General features: G+C 37.5%; 1 protein-coding gene across 1 annotated transcript in view; it reads right to left on the reverse strand.

The window, feature by feature from the left end:
- Window positions 1–21,579, reverse strand: part of LOC130871383 (cytochrome P450 3A6-like) — a 75,259-nt gene that overhangs the window by 17,131 nt on the left and 36,549 nt on the right. The window contains exons 9-10 of the mRNA XM_057764721.1: window positions 16,654–16,814; window positions 14,364–14,590 (exon numbers count right to left, since the gene is read on the reverse strand). Of these exons, the coding sequence (XP_057620704.1) occupies window positions 14,364–14,590; window positions 16,654–16,814 (388 nt within the window). The remainder of the gene's footprint in view (window positions 1–14,363; window positions 14,591–16,653; window positions 16,815–21,579) is intronic.

Below are 21,579 nucleotides of genomic sequence, written 5' to 3' on the forward strand. Positions count from 1 at the left end.
TTCTTATTTTGTTAAGCAAAGCATAATTTTCAGTATCTAAGTAAGCAACAGCACAAATGGAACCAGCACAGGACACTGTCAGAACCCTGGATGATCAGTCCCTCTGCCACACAGCTACAACTGTGACACCTTCTGACCAAAAAAAGATATTACACCTACTCCAGTTTACTATAATTACCTAGGCTGATTAGTAGATTGTAAAATTTGAAAGTTTTATGATTATTGATAGTATTACCATTCAGAAATTAAAAAGCATTTTGCTTGTATTATGGATGGTATTCTTAAAGGCTTATGTGATTTTCCTTATCCATGCATTTATTTGATTTTGCTAATTAGATTTATTTTTCATATTATATCTTTAAGAAAATAGCTTGATAACAGAGCCAAGAAAAAAACTTTTACAGAAATAATACAATCTTTACAGACTACTAATGAATAACTAACTGAAAAAAATCATACTGTTGAACAAGATAACATTAATTTGACAGACAAAATTCAATCTATGTCAAAGGGTGCTGAAAAATTCTCTAAAAGAATTCATACTGTTAAATCTAACAATCAGAATCTTTTGAAGTTATGCTAGATTAATGGATAAGGTATATCTCCAGGAAGGCAATATGCACACCATCCAAATAATATACAAGGATGAGACATTATCTTTACTGGACAAATCTCATACTTTGGATACATACGTACAGAATAAGAACCAGAAGCTAAATGAATCAATGAGGCCACTAAAACAGCACAAAGCACTGAAGATTTGGACTTTAAAATAGGCAGTGGTAAAAAGATTTGAAATGTGTTGTAGAGTACTTCCCACTTTCTCTTCTATCAGGTTCAGTGTGTTAAGATTGATATTGAGGTCTTTAATCCATTTGGACTTGAGTTTTGAGCATGGTGATAGATATGGATCTATTTTCATTCTTCTACAGATTGACATCCAGTTTTGCCAGCACCATTTGTTGAAGATGCTCTCTTTTTTCCATTGTATACTTTTAGCTCCTTTATCAAAAATCAGGTGTTCATAGGTTTGTGGGTTAAAGCCAGGGTCTTCTATTCGATTCCATTGGTCGACTTCTCTGTTTCTATGCCAATACCAAGCTGTTTTCAATACTGTAGCTCTGTAATAGAGTTTGAAGTCAGGGATGGTAATGCCTCCAGACAATCCTTTATTGTATAAGATTGTTTTGGCTATCCTGGGTTTTTTGTTTTTCCATATAAAGTTGATTATTGTCTTTTCCAGATCTGTGAAGAACTTTGATGGGGATTGCATTGAATCTCTAGATTGCTTTTGGTAGAATTGCCATTTTTACTATGTTGATCCTCCCAATCCAAGAGCAAGGGAGATCCTTCCATTTTCTGGTGTCCTCATCAATTTCTTTCTTCAAAGACTTAAAGTTCTTGTTAAACAGACCTTTCACTTCCTTGGTCAGAGTTACCCCAAGATATTTTATGCTATTTGTGGCTATCATGAAAGGTGACCTAGTGAAGCAATGGAATATCCAGGTTAACATTCCTGCAATCCCAAAAACTCATGTTTCTGGGGAGGATGTTATAAGATATTATAAATAAGGGTCAACAGCCATTCAGGCTGTCGAAGATCATAAAGCAATAGAAAATCCCCAGAGGTACTAATGTCCCTACATTTAAAATGGTTAACTGAGAAGCCCATATGGGTTAAACAATGGCTTTTAACAGAAAAAACTGAAGGCTTTAGAACAGCTGGTACAGGAGCAACTATATGCTCACCATATTGAAGAATCAATCAGCTTTTGGAATTCTTCTGCATTTGTTGTTAAAAAATCTGGTAAATGGAGAATGGTGACAGATGTAAGAGCTATCAACAAGGTAATTCAACCTAGTGACCCTCCACAATCTGAAACACCTCTGACTTCTCTATTGCCAAAATGATGGCCTCTTATAGTTATTGATTTAAAAGACTTTTTCTTCACAATGACTTTAAAAGAAAAGGACAGAGCTTTTATAGCCTGCCTGCAGCAAGCGAGGTAGGCCCTTTGTTTATGAGCTACCCAACCAGCACAGAGATCTGATCTTGGCACCAGGAGAGCCATCACTGGGAACCTTCATCTGGTGATGGATGGAGATAGAGACAGAGACCCACACTGGAGCACTGGAATGAGCTCCCAAGGTCCCAATGAGGAGCAGAAGAATGGAGAACATGAGCAAGGAAGTCAGGACTGTGAGGGGTGCACCCACCCACTGAGACAGTGGGGCTGATCTATTGGGAGCTCACCAAGGCCAGTTGGACTGGGACTGAAAAACATGGGATAAAACTGGATTCTCTGAACATGGCGGACAATGAGGACTGATGAGAAGCCGAGGACAATGGCACTGGGTTTTGATCCTACTTCATGTTCTGGCTTTGTGGGAGCCTAGCCAGTTTGGATGCTCACCTTCCTAGACCTGGACGGAGGGGGGAGGACCTTGGACTTTCCATAGGGCAGGGAACACTGACTGCTCTTCAGACTGGAGAGGGAGGGGGAGTGAGTGGGGGGAAGGGAGAGAGGAGTGAGAGGAGGGGGAGGGAACTGGGATGCTGGGAGGAGGTGCAAATTTTTTTTCAATGAAAATAATAAATAAATAAATAAAAGAACAGAGAAAAATTTGCCTTCACAGTGCCTACTTATAATAATTCTCAGCCTACTAAGAAATAAAAGTGGACCATACTCCCACAGGTAATGCTCAATAGCCCCAGCCTGTGCCATTACTTTGTAAGTCAGACATTGGAAATATGTATGCAATTTCCTAAGTCTATAATTTACCATTACATGGATGACATTTTGCTATCTGATTCAAGTGCAGAAACTTTAGAAAGGATGTTTGAAGAAGTAAAGAAAGCTTTGCCTAAATGGGGATTACAAATTGCTCCTGAAAAAATACAAAGAGGAGATTCCATCAGTTCTTAGGTTATAAAATAGGTTTACAGAAAGTTCGAACACAAAAGACAAAATTAGAAAGGACCAATTGGAGTCTCTTAATGGCTTTCAATGATCGTCTGTGATGGGCTGTTGGGATAACACCTGATCTAATAATTCATTTCAACAAAACTTTACATGGTAACAAAGACTTAAATAGTCCCAGAAAATTCACAACTGAAGCTAAGGAAAAATTGACTGTTGTTGAAGAGAATTTCAGAACATTCATGTTGATAGGGTAAATCCAAATCTTAATTGCATTCTAGTCATATTGCCTTCAAGAAACTTTCCTACAGGAATTTTAATGCAGAGGAAAGGTATTATCTTAGAATGGATCTTTTTAGTACGTAAACTAAGTAAAAATTAAAAACCTATGTGGAAAAGGTCTCTGAATTAATTATAAAAGGAAAATTGAAACCTAGTCAACCAGCAGGTATAGACCCAGCAGAGAGTATAGTGACTTTTATTATTGATTAAATTAAAAAATATGGAAATACAATGAACCTTGGCAAAAAGTTTGTGCCAAAATTTAGGAGAGATTAATAGCAATTATCACAAAAGCAATAGAATTAACCTTATAAAGAGAACTACATGGATTCTTCCCTGAACTGTATGTGACACACTAATAACTTGAGCCTATACATTTTAACTGATGCAAATAAGTCATGAAAAAAGATTTAATTAAGTAAGGTGTAACAAAGCTTGTTGGGTCAAAATTATCTCAGGGCCTATACCTCGAGACCTGTAGGACAGAGAAAATCCTGACTTGAGTGTGAAGTATACTCTTAAAGCTACCAAGGAGGGATGAGACAGAGGGAGGGCTTGGCTGTCTCTCATTGGCTAGAGGTACCCCACACCACATGGTATCACTTACCCTATATAATCTGATGCTCACAGTAATAAACTGAGTTCCTACTTTGACTTGACTCCCTATCACGTCTGATTGTCCTGTGTCATTAAGCTGCAGATCTGATTGTCCTGTGTCATGGGGCTGAGAAATGGGCAAATAGAGCACTCACCTTTCCCTGGGGAATAAGGTTAAGAAGGTCTGGAAACTGGCATTGGAACATGGGGTTACTGGTCCCAGGGAAAAGTGGTCTGTCAAGGTGAGTGGGTCCCCATGATGGGCAATGTCACTTCAAACAAAAATGACTCAGGGCTTAAGGCGGTGATATATGTGCTACTCTCCCAAGGTCTGGAATTGTCAGACCACAATGCAATCCAGGCATGAGAGGATATAATTACCCTGGCCCCCTGGGTACCATCCAGGAATCTTTTCTCATGGGACATGTGGAACTGAGTGGAGACTCTGGCCAGTGAAAAGGAAAAACACTTTGATAGACCCCCACCATTGGGCTTCTATTCAACTATTAAGACCCTTAAGGCTTGTTTTCACCCTCTGCTTCCCCCAAAGGCAGGTAACAAAAAGGTCAGAGACCAGGAGAGGTCTAAAGAATCTGAAAATAACCAATTGGCTATGAGCGTAGGGGAAAATTTGATAGACAAGGAGCAGGAAAAGGTCAAAGATCAGGAGAGGTATGAAGAATACAAAAATAACCAATTAACCAAAAGAATGGGAGAAAAGGAGACAGACAAGGGGGAAGGTAAAAAAAAAATGGGCACAAGTTATTGAAGAGTTGTTCCAGGGAGAAGGAATATGGCAGGCAGAGGTAAAGACAAAAAGGAAAGTAGATATTGTCTGTGATGAGGAATGCCTGCCTCCTTATGCCCCCAGCTGCCCTGGAAAGAATTAAATGGGTGAAGTGAATGGGACAAATAAGGGGGCTCCATACTTTCCAGGAGGAAATGACTATACGATTGGGTGGGGCTGTATGGAGACAAATGAAAGTTCAGGCCTCTGATCCTCCCAAGGTTATCTGCAAACCTCCTAGAACAAGATTTGTTAGGACAAATGGATGTCATTATTACCACTGACCACCTAGCCTTTTATGATGATAAAATTGAGCAAGGTGTCATCAGGCAGACCCTTGACACCTGGAATCACCCCCAAAAGTAGAGGTCACTGCCCCCACAGTCCCCCTCATTAGGTGTGTATCTGGTAAGCCTGTATGGGTGGAGCAATGGCCATTACCTGAACTTAAACTTAAGATGTTCAAGGAAATGACCAGAAATCCGCCTAAAGAAGGATGGATAAAGCCCTCAATGAGCCCCTGTAACAACCCTGTGTTTGTGATACATTAGCCTAATGGGACCTAGAGAATGTTACAGGACCTACAGGCAATCAATGCCCATATGGAGCTAGTAGGGGCTTACCTTGGGTCCCAACAATCTCCTCCCAGTTTCACCTCACGGATATTGATCTAAAGGACTGCTTCTTCTCAATATCTCTTTAGGAGGAGGATTGTGAAAAGTTCGCCTTTTCCATTCCTACAGTTAACTCCTCTTGACTTGACAAGAGATACAAATGGGCTGTTCTCCACAGGGTATGGCCAATTATCTGGCCTTTTGCCAACAATATTTGTATAATATTCTCTCTCCTTATTTTGACAAAGATAATACCCTCCTATATGTTTATATGGATGATCTAATCATTGGGCATTTAACCACTATATTTGATATCCTCCAACAATGTGGCTTTAAAATAGCCCCAAACAAAATACAAAAGGTACCCCAATTTCATATATTGGGATTCCAGTTAACACTCACTCAAGCCAAAGAGAATGGACCCCAATTCATCAAGTCTGAGTCTCTCACTTTATCAGGGTTACAAAAGATACTGGGGAAAATAAACTGGGTAAGGCCCTGGTTACCTGTAGAGACTGGGAGACTAGATGTGTTATATAACCTCCTAAAAGGGAGGCAATCATATGAGATCATTTCCTTGCCTCCTGAGGGTCATCAGGCACTCAATGAACTCGTCAACAAGCTCCATCAGGCTTCTTTGATAGAATCCTAACATTCTAATCTAAGGCTGAATATTATTAGGAAAAATTACATGCTGGCTGCCATTTTTCAGCTGTCACAACCAGTAGAACATATACAAACCACCCAAGGGACATTCACAGAGGATACTCTCTAGTTGATCAAATAGCTGATATAATAAAATAAAAATAAAAAAATCAAGACACATCCCTCCAACATTATGGAAAAGATTCTTCTAAATTAATAATTCCATTCAAAATTAAGGCTTTAGAAGGGGCAGCCAGACATTGTTCTCAATTGAGCCTCACCCTGGAGGGATTTCTGGGGACTCTGGACACCCACTTTGGGGAGTTCTGGTTAGTGAAGTTATCAAGAACTGTACTGGAGAGTCCCCTTGGTCTTTTCTTCTAGGCCCTTGCCCCAAGCATTCACTGTTTACACAAATGGCAGGAAGAATGGGGCCATCTGTGTAGTTTTCTCTACAGGGGGGACCAAGACAAAGATTGCCAAAATTCTCTCTTGTGGGGGATTTGCTCAATATAAGAAAATGATGACCCTATATATTGCCCTACAAGAGGTCCCAGAACCCTGCAACCTCTATTCAGGCAGCTCTTATGTGGTGAACCTACTGCCACACTTACCCTATGTCTATATCAGACTGGATGCTAATCCAATGTCTGCCTTGATAATACAACTCAGATCACTCTAAGAAGGTAGAAAAAAAACCATATATATTCAACATCTCAGAGGACACCAAAACCTCACTGGTCTCATTTCCCAAGGGAATGCTGTTGCAGATGTTACAGCTTCAGGGGCCTGTCTCACAGAGATCTCAACTCTGCCCATATAAAATGCTACCCAATTTAATGACTTAACTCATGTCAACTCAAATACCTTTACCCCCAGATACCCACAATAGAATTAGAGAGAATTGCTCATATATGTAAGATATGTCAATAGTTTCTCTGCACCCCTCCTTTACAAGGGCTGGGGATTAACCCAAGAGGGTTAGAACCCATTATCATCTGGTAAACAGATGTAACACATTACCTTCCATTTGGCAATTAAAATATATGTTTGTGACAATAGATACATACTCTAAGGCATGCTAGGCTACCAAACACTCAGGGGAAAAGGCAACCCAAGTCAAAGCCACTTCTTACAATGTTTTGCTATGTTGGGACTACCACAACAGGTCAAGACTGACAACGGCCCTGTTTTATAAGTAAAACTTTAAAAGAATTCTTCCAGAGATAGAATATATCCCATACCACTCGGATCCCATACAACCCTCAGGGTCAAGCAACTATCAAAAGCCATCACCAATATCTCAAAGAGGTCCTTATAAAACAAAAGGGGGGAGAAGTCTCCCTCATCTACAACTGCAAAAGGCATTATTAACAATCAATATTTTAAATTTTTAAAAATCAGATGAACAAAATAGATTTCAGAAACATAAAGGTTAAGTGGAAGTTTCCTCTCACTAACCAATGGAGCGGCCCAGATCCCTGTTGACACAGGGCCGAGGATATGGATGTGTCTTCCTAAACCGAGGGAAAATACCTATATGGCTACCTGCTTGTAACTTAATATTTCTCCCATCCCCTCAGGACAATGGGGGAGACCAAGATGACTAATAAAGAAAGAGATTATGGTGAACAACCCTTAATTCAAACACAAGAAAAGAAAAATCACCACTGCCCAAGAGAGACTGACCCTTGAAGAAAGTGTTGCCTATTTATCTATTTTAGATGGTCCTACCAGTGAAATCATGTTAATTCTTCTCACAGGGACCAAGGTATAGGCAACAAACCCCACCAACAACAGAAGTGACGTGGATCTTGTCGAGTGCTGGCATTGAAGAGATCCTAAACCATACTTCCTAGATGATGACACCATGGATATTGTGGCCTGACTTGATGTCAAACCTCTGTGATTTGGTGCATGGGAGCTGGGATGTGAGAGACTGGATTCTGGGGATTGAAGGGAGGCCTGAATGCGGAGGCTCTCAGGGGTGCATCCTACCACAGGAATCTTACTCTAATGAGCCTGGGTGTTCTCATGTCCTTAGGAAACATGCCCTCCTGCAAACACGTTTTTATGTATGCCCAGGAAGGAACCAAACTACCTCCACTATTAGAAACTGAAAAGTGACTCCTGATTACTATTGTTCTTCCTGGAGATGTGAGCAGTCTAGGCTGGACACAATTGGAAAAGACAGAAACTGTGTTACGTTATTTACAAAACTCTTTGAATTCCCTAGCAAGGGTAACCTTACAAAATAGGAGAGGTTTGGACCCTTTTATGGAACAGGGAGGAATTTCCAGGGCACTAGGGAAAAATGTTGCTTCTATGCAGACCATTCTGCAATAGTTGCAAGAACCCTGGATGAGTTAAGAAAAGATATTGATTCATGTAAGTCAAGGACCCCCTATGAGACTTGGTAAAATGGTCCCCATGGCTACGCTAATCTCTTCCCTAATTGGGCCGATGGTTATTTATTTATTGATCTGACTTTTTGGCCCATGAATTCTCCAAAGCCCAAAACAAGCATTCCAAAAACAGATACAACAGGTACAACTCATGGCACTTCAAGCACATTATGATAGGCTTGATAATCTCACCCCATGGATGAACTCTCAATTTGAGGGTATCCAGGCTGAAACTCCAGATAGGGGTGGCCCTGGCCCATACTCTCTCCCTGGTGGGCTATTCTGACTTGGTGACCAGTGTAGAGGGTGGGATATAAAACAAAAAAGGGGAAGATTTTGGGCCAAAATTATCTCAGAACCTGTACCTTGAGGCCTGTAGGACAGAGAAAAGTGTGGCTCGAGTTTGAAGTATAGTCTTAAAGCTACCGAGGGGGGATGGGAGAGCAAAATCTTTGTAAATGCCCCTCTAGCCAGAGTGGGGACTTGGTTGACTCTCATTGGCTAGAGGAACCCCCACATCAAACAATGTCACTTAACCTATATAAGCTGATGCTCACAGTAATAAACTGAGTTTCCGCTTTGATTTGACACCCTATTGTGTCTGATTATCCTGCCTCATGGGGATACAGGTTTGATTGTCCTGCCTTGTGAGGTTGCAGAATGGGTGGATAGCGCACTCACCTTTCTGTGTGGAATAAGGCTAATGAGGTCTGGCAAAAGCCCTTATGAGAGTGTCTAAAAGCACAGTTATATGCTATTTTAATGGTACTAAGGGACTTTAGAGAACCTCTCAATATAGTTACTAATCTGTAATATGCAGAAAGAGTTGTCTTCTATACAGAAACTGCAAAATTTATACCAGATGATACAGACCTGACTTCATTATTCATTTATGTTCAAGATATAATCAGAAATAGTCTTTGTCCTATATACATAACACACATCTAATTCCATATGTGTCTACTAGGTCATCTAGTACAAGGTAATGCAGAAATTGATCAATTATTGATTGGAAGTATGCTATAGGCCTCAGAATTTCCTAAAAATCATGTCAATAGCAAAGATTTAAAGAAAGAGTTTTCTAATAATGGCAACAAGTTAGGGAGATTATAAAGAGATGTCCTACATGCTCTTTCTATAACCAAATACTGTTGTTACCTGCAGGGAGTAACACAAAGGGTACTCAAAGGAATAAAATCTGGCAGATGGATGTGTTCCACTTTACAGAATTTGAAAAATTAAAACATGTATACGACACCATACTTATTCAGGTTTTCTGTATAAGTAATCATGATGTATTAGAAATGATGACCATTATGGGTATATCTGCACAAATAAAGACAGAAAATGGTCCAGCATATGTCTCAGAAAATATTAATGTTTTACTTATTATAATATAAAGAATATTAGATGTAAACCAAACAATCCTACAGGTCAGGTAGTTATAGAAAAATTCAATCAAACTGTAAAGGACATGTTAAACAACCATAAAGGAATGGAAAATACCCCCAGAAATAGATTGCATAATGCTTTATTAACCTTGAATTTTTTTTAGTGCTAATGAGAATGGAACAATGGCAGCAGAGAGACAGGAGATAATAGAAAAAACTTGTGAATTTAATCAGCTGGTGTATTTTAAGGATGTGTTGATCTCACAATAGAAATCAGGAGATGTGCTACGTTGAGGAAGCACTTTCACTCTTGTTTCCACAGGGGAAGAAATGGAAACCATCAAAATTAATAAAGATTCGATCTGAAAAAGAGAAACCTCTTGAGAAAGAGAAACCTCTTGAGAAAGAGAAATGACAGGTCATCCACAGATGTGACAATCATACAAGTTGCATGTATTCCCATAAGAATGGTGGCAGGGTTCTGTTCTTTGCTTTGCAGGAAAATACTCATCATCAAAAAGTCAATAGACCCTGGATGTTTGGATGCCTTTAGAGAACAAAATAAATATTGAAAAATGATCCCCAAACAAAGAGAAACATGACTTACAAGGACAAGTCATCTGAAGGTAAAAATTCATTTTATACACACACACACACACACACACACACACACATTTGGCTTTGAAGTTGCACAATGGCCATTTTTTTCTAATTCCAAGCAAGTTGTTAAAAGAAAAATTCAAAGTTCCTGTCTCGTGTCAGGAGCCATCTTGTATGGGACAATAAGAAGAAAGATTTTAGGAAAAAATTACTTTTCTCCATATCTATTTTTTTTTACTTATTTATTTATTTTTATTCTTTTTTAATTAAAATTTCCACCTGCTCCCCGTTTCCCATTTCCCTCCCCTCCTCCCAAATATTGCCCTCCCCCCACTTCCCTCCCCCTATCCCCACTCCTCTTCTCCTCCCCCCACTCCATTCCCCCTCCCTCTCGATACTGAAGAGCAGTCCAAATTCCCTGCCCTGCGGGAAGACCAAGGTCCTTCTATCTACGTCCAGAAAGGTGAGCGTCCAAACAGGCTAAGCTCCCACAAAGCCAGTTCATGTATTAGGATCGAAACCTAGTGCCATTGTCCTTGGCTTCTCATCAGTCTTCATTGACCGCCATGCTCAGAGAGTCCGGAATCAACCCATGCTTATTCAGTCCCAGACCAGCTGGCCTTGGTGGGCTCCCAATAACTCAGTTCCACTGTCACAGTGGGTGGGTGCATCCATATTAGAGTACTACTCAGCAGTAAAAAACAATGACTTCTCGAATTTTGCGTGCAAATGGATGGAAATAGAAAACACTATCCTGAGTGAGGTATCCCAGACTCAAAAAGAGGAACATGGGATGTACTCACTCATAATCGGTTTCTAGCCATAAAATAAAAGACATTAAGCATATAATGTGTGATCCTATAGAAGCTAAATAAGAAAGTGAACCCAAAGAAAATCATATAGTCATCCGCATGGAGAGGGGGAAGTAGACAAGATTCCAGGGCAAAAACTGGGAACTTGCGGGTGAGGTGGCATGGGGCAAAGGGGAAATGGGATGAGAAATATGAGAAGGGGAGGATGGGAGGAGCTCGGAGGATTGGGATGGTTGGGATATAGGAAAGATGGATACGGGAGCAGCGAAGTATATATCCTATCGAAGGGAGCCATCTTAGGGTTGGCAAGAGACTTGACTCTTGAGGGGTTCGCAGGTGTCCAGGAATATGTCCCCAGCAGGTACCTTGGGCAACTAAGGAGAGGGAACCTGAAATGACCCTATCCTATACTGATGAATATCTTGCATATCACCTTAGAACCTTCATCTGGCGATGGATCGAGGTAGAGACAGAGTCTCAATTTGGAGCAACGGTCTGAGCTCTTAAGGTCCAAATGAGGAGCAGAAGGAGGGAGAACATGAGCAAAAAATCTCCATATCTATTTTGTCTATATCATATCATTCATTCAATATATGTCTATGTGAGCAACGTTTAAGTTAACAATGAACAATAGATTTTCCTGCAGTAACCTTTGAAGTTTCCAGGAAAAAGATAGTACCCACAACAATGACTCCACCTGGTTTTGTGATGTCATGATGCCGATAGTGCTACTATAAGATCAGTTTCGGCCACCAGCTGCTAAAGTTGGTTCCAATTTGGATAGCTAAAGTGGACAGAATTCCAAATTAAGAACTTCAGAAAAACCCTATCTATTACTCAGAGACCATTTGCAATTATACCAGATAGTAATCTTGAAACTTAACCGTCATTTTACTTTTACAGGATCCCATAGAAAGAACATTGTCCCCGTGACAGCTGGAAGTAATTTTAGAAGACAATGGCCCTCCTCCCAACAAAGTTTGTCCTAAGAATTAGGAACATTATCTAGAGGTTGATTGTTACTGATATAAGGTTTGGGATTGGGGTGGAAATTATGTAGGCTCAGAGATCACTTTGAAAGAAAAAGGTAATTCAATGGGATAAGAGGTAGATTAAGTGTGAACTTACTCACACTAATAATAATTATGATAGTGAGTAATAGAGTGAATACTTGTGAGCTATTATTTACGGATACTTTACATTGGTACAGATTTTTGCATATAGATACAAGTTCAAATTATATTTCTTATGTTGTATATCTTCTTATTTCTTTTTACAATATTTGTATACTTATGCAAATTTATTTTGTCAGATGGTATGCATGCATTTTTCTACCTCTGTTTAAGACATTTAATATATTGATACAATTTTAGGATATATTTAACATATTGCATTATACATTTCTACCTCTGATCAAAATACTTACACATTGTTTGCATTTTGAGGTTATTGTTCTCATTTGTTGCACAGTTTTTAAAGATTGTTCAATATTCTAATATGAAGTCTTACTTTTTAACTCACATAGGTGAATAGTCAGCCATGTTTGTCATACTCATAATTAGACTAGTCAGTTATTTGGATATATGGAGATTTTATTCTGCATAGATAGTTAATATTCAACCACTTTAAAGAACTGTAGAACATGGCATTTAAATAACTTAGGGTTCTTTTGACTTGAGAAATGACTGCTCCTGGTAGCACCAATCTATTCCCAAGATAATGATGAGCATCAAAGTCCCTACATTTGGAGATTGTTTTCTTCTTGACAAATCTGGCCTTTGGGCAAGGAATTTTGCTTTGGTCACTGATAAAATGTATGGTGTCTGAACTGGACAAGTAGGATACAAGAAAAAAGACTGCCAAACCTTGCCAAGACAAGGTAAGATGGTTTTGAAACTTTTCCTGTCTCTGAAAATGTCCTGTCAGTTACTCTAGGCCTTAGCCAAAGTTGGTTGCTTCAACATTGCAAATGAGACTTTGGGTACTGCCCAGGTAGCTAGTTGTCTCTGTCATCTACTGCACATTTTGGAAGCAGCTTGATTGCACTTACTGCCTACTCAAGTAATATAATCTCCTTTCTCAGGCCTTTGATGGTCTTGAAGATTAGATAATTGTAGTTACTTTCCTCTCATGATTTAGTCAAGCCATTTCTAATACAAGATTTAGACTCCTTAAGATAGAATAATTATTAAAACACTTAGTATATGTTTCTTTCTTAACATTGTTTATACTGGTTGTAATTCCTATTTTTTTTTACTTGATATCTGCTCTTATTATATAAAGTTTTGTATAGTGTTTGGAACTCTCTTATTTAGACAAAAGGAGGCAATGATGGAGAACCTCCTTCAGCCAATAGCCTTTGAGAGGCTGGACCAGATGGGGTGTGGCTTTGGGTACCAAAAAGCCATGGTCCCAGCCAGTTGGGTCCTCTTATTACCACACACCACACCTGGATGGCAGATTCCATTCCTATTTACTCATTGTAATCTGTGAGTTTCCCTTATAACAAAGAAAACACTTAGCATATCCTATTTGGAGTGAGTGTGGATTATTTAATTCATGTTTCCCCCATTTGATGTGTTCTATTTCAGAGGTTTGCTTATTGGAGAAGAAAAATATTTGTGTTATTAATGAAATGTTTTATTCCATTCCATTCTCTCTTCTCCTTTCTTTCTATCCTTCCATCCTTGTTTAATTCCAATCTTCCTCTACTGTTTTCTCTTCTTCTTCACCATCCTTTCCCTCTCAAGCCTTCATGTTTTTCCCTCATTGAGCTCCTTCCACAATTCTTTTACCTTCTCTCTCCTCCAAAGAGTCATTAAGTGAAATAGTATGCTAAGACACAGCTGCTTCTCTATTATCACTGACCTTTGTCTCTATCTCCTCCTTAGCATAAACAATTTTAAAAGTATAGAGCTATGTTTATATACACACATACAAAAAAGCACAAGTTATAAAATAGTGAAAACAGATTTTCTAAACACAGGAGAAATCTCATATTTTTCTAATTCTTAAATACCTACAGGCACATAGAAATGTGTCCACTGATACCATGATGTTAATGGAATTCATGTTAAAGTTTTTGAAAGGACTTCAAAACAAAATAAAGTAAAGCAGTGTCATTATTTTCTAGATTGAAATGCCTGTAGTTTTTACAATAATTATCACTTTGCACTACAAACATTTAAAAATCAAACACACATGCAAGAAAATAAATATTTATAGTTATGTGGTTACTAGTAAGATGTTTCTTAGAATACTTAGAGAGATATGGTTCTCAGTAGGTTTCCTTTTCCAGTGTCCTCATACCTTTCAGGGCGGAATTTCTCAGGCTCTGGCCAGTATTTTGGATCTCGGTGAAGAAGAAAGATAGGTATGCCCACCCGTGTCCCTTTGGCAATGAACACACCATTTATTTTAGCATCTTTCTTACTGACTCTGTGAATCCTGTAGGTAATTGGATATAATCTCAAAGTTTCATTTAAAACCATGTCCAGATATTCCAGTTTTACCAGGGCTTCATAAGTGGCAGGTGCCTGGGAAGAGAAAAAACAGATTTTGATGAGTCAAGATTTAAAATTAACTTTCAGGTCAAGCAATACAGCACTATTAAGTTGTCAGAAACTACACATTCCACCAAGGTTAAAGAGTGAATTTATCATTATTAGTAATTTTTACAACAGTAATATTTTTGACCTGCTAAAGGAGTATTGAAATGCATGGTGAAGTGAATATGGGAGAATATTCAGTACCCAAATCTTTAGTTTTCTTTTGCACTACTTTCTTTTACATGTAATAATGAATGATACAGTATGACAATTCCATTCAAGGTCAATCAACTTTTGAGTTGGTCATAAGGTAATAGAAAGTAACCATAAGACCAGACAAAGGAAATATAATATGGTACCACCTTTTAATAAAACTGTACGTGAAAGTCTTTCAACTGACAGTTCAAGTTTTGTAAATTTTGTGGCTAAATTTGTTATTACTATACCTATGCAATTTGAAGAGAAATGCTGTTATATATATATATATATATATATATATATATATATGAAATTGATAGTGAATGACTCCAACAGGAACTTCCCCTGAAAATTCATAAAATAAGGCAACAACAGATAGTACTTGAGCACAAAATTTCAATTCAACTGAAAAGTTCACTCAGGTTCATGTCTAACTACTGAAATAATCTTCCTCCTTATAGCTCCAAATGGTGCCCTAGTGAACTTTAACTTCCAACATTAACCAGACCAGAAGCACCCTAGAAGGTCTCAAATTAGGGATTAGTGTTTCCACCATCACACTGACTTGGGAGCATTTGTTGGTAGGTTTGTTCTAATTGCTAAATTGACTGAGCATGGTCAATCCCTCTTCAGGTAGCACTATTTCCTGAGTATGTGTACCTGTGCTAAGAACAGCTAGATAAGCATGAGTCAGTGAGTGATCCAAATATCAACCAGTGTCTTCATGGGCCTTTGCTGTGTTTCTTTAACTGTGAGATAGCATCTTGTTCAGAAGCAGTGCTGTGTGGAGCGATAAGAAGTCCTGCCTCCAAGTTCCTGTCTTGAGTTCCTCCTTTGGCTTTCCTCAATGATAGACTGTTATCAGAAAAAAAAAATGTAAGTTGAAATCAAACCTTTCCTTCCCATAGTTATTTTGTGTCATGGCACTTAACACAGTAGCAGAAAGAAGCAAAAAGAGAGGGTGAGTATGAGGTCTGAAGATGCTTGTGTGCACTTCACTGACAACCCATCCAGTCCCAGAGTTCAGGTACTTCTCTCCCCATAGCATCAGGTTTGGGTGTAGATTTGAATACAACTTGTGTAACATGTGGTTGGCACTCCATGGAGCACTGAAGGGACCATATTGGAAAGGTTAACAGTTTAGATTGTAAGTTACCATGGTTGATCTTGTTCTAGTCTAATTAATTATATGATTGAAAAGACGAGTTATGGTGAGAATAGTTGAATCAGCCTACTTAGCTGAAATAAGCCAAGTCTCCATCAATATACCACATTGCCAAAGTACTTCTAATATTAATAATACAGCTATCAATTGTTGTAAAGTCTAGATGGATGCCTCTGGTTAAGAGCACTATTTGTTCTGTCTGATCCAGAGACAGTTCCTGTAACCATATTATAGATCACAGTTTTTTGGAGCTCTTCTTAGAGGGGACCTGATGTTCTCTTCTGGCCTTTTCTATTTCCAGACATGCACAAGGATCATAGATAAACATTTAGGTAAAACCTTTATAAAAATTAAATTAAAATTAAATTAAGTAAAATTTAAAGGGGACACTTAACTTTTGTATGCTTATTATTAAAATCTAAAGTGTTTTATGCATGTTTTTGGATTCTGTCACTGTGGAAATAGATAATGGATATGACCAGAGGAGTAATGAAATTAAAAAGATTATTTTATCTGAACACAATTTTCTCTATTTCTCACTTTTTCTTCTTCCCATATATTTTCAGTGACTATTGCTGAAAGAACCAATGCTTACTATATTTACTACAATTTTAAGGGCAAGTATGGAAGAAGAACTTCTCATTAGGCCTTCATTTTTTCCATCTGTCTCCAGGCACTACTCACTCACCTTATTGGGCAATACTGAATCGATCTCCTGCTGGAGTTTCCTCTGAACATCAGGGTGAGTGGCCAATGAATACATAATAAAGGAAAGAGTAATGCTTGTAGTCTCATAGCCAGCAAAAATAAATGTGATCGATTGGGCTATGATCTCCATATCAGAAAGAGCTAGAATGAGAATAGATATTTATGTCACCACAGGAAAGCAGCATAGATTAGACCAAGTGAAATAGTCTCTGTTTATATGAATTTAGAAAAGGAATTATAAAGTGTGTGGAAGGTAATTCTGTATAAGAATAAAAAGTACAAAATGTTATATATTAGATGAATAAGATAATCATGGATTATAATGTAGGGCACTAAGTAGAGTGGTAGATAGGAATCAAATTGCCACACACTGTACAGCTGTAGGCAAAAAGGAACAGGGAAGGACTGCGAACCTCCAATGATTCACAATCAGGCATTCTACATAAGTAAAGTTTAAGATGAGAGATTTAAGAGCATCATGCATAGTCAAGAATGGCCCTGTATTTCCTAGTTGCCCTCTAGTGATTTGCATGGAAATGGTCTTACTTGTCAACTGGTAGCTGATTTCAGGGTTATATTTAGAAATGAAAGAGACCAGGAGTAGCTTTACTAGAAAGCACATCTTACTTAGAAAATGTCAGTTGGAGTGAATGGAAATCCTTGTACTGCTCTTGGTTTTAGTGGACATATTTTGAATTTTTTCCATTTATATGGGTTTGAATGTGGCTTTGTTTTATATTGCCCATTTTATGTAGAGACATATTCATTAATTGAGAGATTCTATGAGATTTTCAGCATATAGAGATGTTGGCTATTTCAAAGGCAGCTTCCCATCGAATGAGATGATCTTGTACTTTCCCTTCTTGAGGCTTTTTATGCCATTGGTTATATGTGTTGATGTATATTATTGGGATCATTCCCGCAACTCTGAGACAAAAGAGACTAGATAGAGCTAAATGATCTTTTACATGTTTTCTTGAATTTGGTTTGCAAGTATTTTATCAAGAAATGTTGCATGTATATTCATGAGGGAGATTTGTCTATTCATCCCTTTTTCACTTTTTAACCCATATTTTGTATCAGAGTAATTTTAGAGATGGCGCAGTGGTTAAGAGCATTGCCTGCTCTTCCAAAGGTCTTGAGTTCAATTCCCAGCAACCACATGATGGCTCACAACCATCTGTAATGAGGTTTGGTGCCCTCTTCTGGCCTGTAGACATACTCACAGACAGAATATTGTATACATAATAAATAAAAATTAAAAAAAAATAAAAAAAAATAAAAAAAAATTAAAAAAAAAGATTTTTATATATCTTATTCTTTATTATTTTACAGAAAATTTTGAGAAGTTCTGATGTGATGTTAGTTCTTCGACTGTATGATCAAATTCTACACTAAATTGATATGGCTGTGAGCTTGTACAAGTTGTGACATTTTGAAATTATTCATTCTATCTTTTTTTGGATATTGGTATTTTAAATTGTTTATTTTATCTTGCCCTAACTATAACATATCATATACATGTAGAAATGCATACATTTAGATTTTCCAGTTGAGTAGAATATAGATTTTGAAACTGTGTCTTATGAGTCTATGAATTTCCTCAATATCTAAAATTCATAGATAGGACTGTAAGCCAAGAGAAAGTAAGATAGACTACAATGTATCTTTATCTTTGAGTATACGATTTTATAAAAAAAGAACTCTAAAACTCCACTAAAATATTTCCATCATAGATAAATTTAGAAAGTAGCAGGATACAAAATTTGAATATAAATATCAACAACTTCATAATAACAATGACAAACAAACCAAGAAAGAAATCAGAAAATCTATTTCATCCACAGTTACCTCACAAAAGTCTTGGAATAAATGTAAAGAGTGAAAGATTTGCATAATAAAAATGTTAACACACTGAAGAAAATAATTGTAGAAGGTAACAGAAAAGGTATATAAATCCCATGGGATTGGTAGTATTAATAGTGTGAAATGGGCCACATATGAAAAACAATCTACAGATTCAGTGAAATCCCTTCCATGATTCCAATGCCGTTCTACACAGACATAGAAAGTCATTTCAAAATTCGTATGGAGACAAAAAAGACCTTGAATAGAAAAAAATTCAGAAATTTAAAATTATTTCTTGCAGGTATCACCAGCCCTGGTTTCAAGTTACACTGCAAATCTAGAGAAATAAAAAAATCACAGTAATGACATTTAAACAGCACACTGATCAGTGGAAAAGAACTGAGTATCATATTTGATCCTACAATCCCATGGTCATTTGAATTTACAATTTGCAGAATGGCAAAAACATATTATAGAAAAGAGCCTCTTCAACAAATGGCGTTGATCAAAGTGGGTGTTTGTATGTTGCATCTTAAAGAATGAAAATAGATCTTTTTTTTCACCCTGCACAAAACTCAACTCCAAGTGAATGGATCAAGGACTTCAACATGAGACTTATATGTGCTAGAGGACAATGTAGGCATTAAGCTTCAATTTATAGGCAAGGATAATCGTTTACTCCAAGGGATACAAGTAATATAGGAATTAATGCCAGTAACTGAGCAGTGGACCTCATGACACTAAATATGTTTTTCATGACAAAGGACACCATTATTTGAGTAAAAAGGCAGGCTCTATAATATGGAAAAATTCATATTTTCCCACAATGTATCAGACAAAGGGTTAGTATCTAGAATATACAAAGAACTTAAAATGCCAAAAGTCAATAAAACTAATACCCTTATTAAATATTGGGATATGTATCTAAACAGAGAGCTATATAAAGAAAAATAAAAATATTTTTAAATGTTCAATACCCTTAGTCATCATTAAAATACAATGATCAATATTTTGAGATTTCATTTTACTCCAATTAGACTAAGATTAAAAACTGACAATAAAAGCTGGTATGAATATAATATAAGGGGAAATTTATTTAGTGTTGGGGAGAGAGAAAACTGGTGCAGTCACTATGGAAATCAGTGTGGAGGTTCCTCAAAAAGATAAAAAGTATATCTATAATATGACCCAGATATACTGCTACTGGGCTTATTCCCAGATGATTCTTTGTCTTACTGCACGGACACTAGGATATATATATTCATTGCTGTTCCATTAACAGTAAACTACATATCCACCAATTGAAGAATGGTAATGAAAATATAGTACTACAAGCAGTAAAATATGTAGAATAAATTCTAATTATAATAAATAACAAATATATAATAACAACAACAAGAATAACAATAATAATAATAAACCTAGAGTCAGATATTGGGACAAATCTGAAATTTCAGAGAAGTAAAGGATCCAATCTCCAGAGAGACTTTTTAGCTCTACCAAATCATTAGACCAAAGTGGACAAGATCTTGTCTTCATGAATCATCAGACTGAATGGGCTGAGCTCTGTCTCCTTCCACCTTATATTCCACTCTCCACCTAGCCATATCGCTTCCTCTTTCTATTTTACTAGTTCTGGGATTAAAGGCATGTGACTCCCAAGTACTGGGATAAGAGGTGTAAACCATCATCACCTAGTTCTGTTTCTGTTTTAGACTGGATCATCTTGTGTGGTCCAGGGTGGCGTTGAACTAACAGAGATCTATCTTTCTCTCTCTCCAGAGTGCTGGTATTAAAGGTGTGTGCCACCACTGCCTGGCCTCTATGGTTACTTAGTGGCTTAGCTCCAAACTCTGATCTTTGGACAAGCATCATTTGTTATACCAAAAACAAAATATCACCACAGAAATAGAATGTATTTTAATAAAATATGAGATAATAAATTTCTTGGGGAAATATATGGAGGTGAAAATGTTCATTCTGCTGATGTTAACCCAGACATAGAAAAGGAAACAATGCATGTTGTCCTTAATATAAAGATGCTAGTTTTGTGTCTTTCAATATGTGTACTTAAATTGGATTAACCACAGAAGTCAGAAACCTTGTAACTGATTCTGAGGTTGTTTTTGGGAAAGAGTACAAACTATGAATGAAGTCTGATGGAGCAAAATGCAGCAATAGTTCAGGAGAGTTTAGATGGTGTGGAGCAGGTAGAGGGGGGTGCAAATAAGACCAAATACCTTTGAATATCTCATGGAATCCTGCTACTCTAAGTGATACATACATATGTAAAAAAAATTAACTTAACTATTATGGAGGGACAAAATCTTCCTGAGACATCATTAAAAAAAGAAAAGAAAAGAAAAGAAAGATAGAAAGAAAGAAAGAAGGAAGGAAGGAAGGAAGGAAGGAAGGAAGGAAAGACCATAGCAGAGTTATCCCTTTGGATAGTTGCTGGTGTGTGGGCTCCAAACATTACTGTCTATGGCCCTTATTCTTTGTCACCTTTCAGAACTGATAGTAAGACTTTATTGCTGAAGACACTACATATTTAAGTCACAGACATGAAGAAATCAAGCTGTTACTGAATCTGGAAGTTTTATCCCTGCTGAGCAACTTCCACAGTGAAGCATGCTTTTGTGCAGTCTGCCAGGGAAAGGGTAATAATCAATACTGTTGCCTAGCTGTAAACCTTGTGAGATACAATAATAACTAGCCTGCTTGGTAATGACATTTGGAATGATAGTAACACAATGTTGATATTGGCAACTAGGCAGAGTGGGTCATAGGTCCTATGGAAGAGTCTAACAGTGTAATGACTCAGTAGTAAACTGTTCCATAATTTTTTATCTTTTTCCTTCTATGTCAGTGCACCTCTTAGCCTTCATCATTGAAACTTTTTGTTTTTAATAAATGACAATACAGAGATCCGGACTGGTCAACATGCAAAAAATAAGAGACTGTGTGGAGTTTAGTTCTTAATGGTACATCTACATTATATACCTTTTAGCTCCATGACTCAGAGTTTATCCTTGAATAAAAAGAAAGATTGTCAGAG

This window comes from Chionomys nivalis, chromosome 3 (assembly GCF_950005125.1).
Source record: "Chionomys nivalis chromosome 3, mChiNiv1.1, whole genome shotgun sequence".
NCBI classification, from domain to species: domain Eukaryota; kingdom Metazoa; phylum Chordata; class Mammalia; order Rodentia; family Cricetidae; genus Chionomys; species Chionomys nivalis.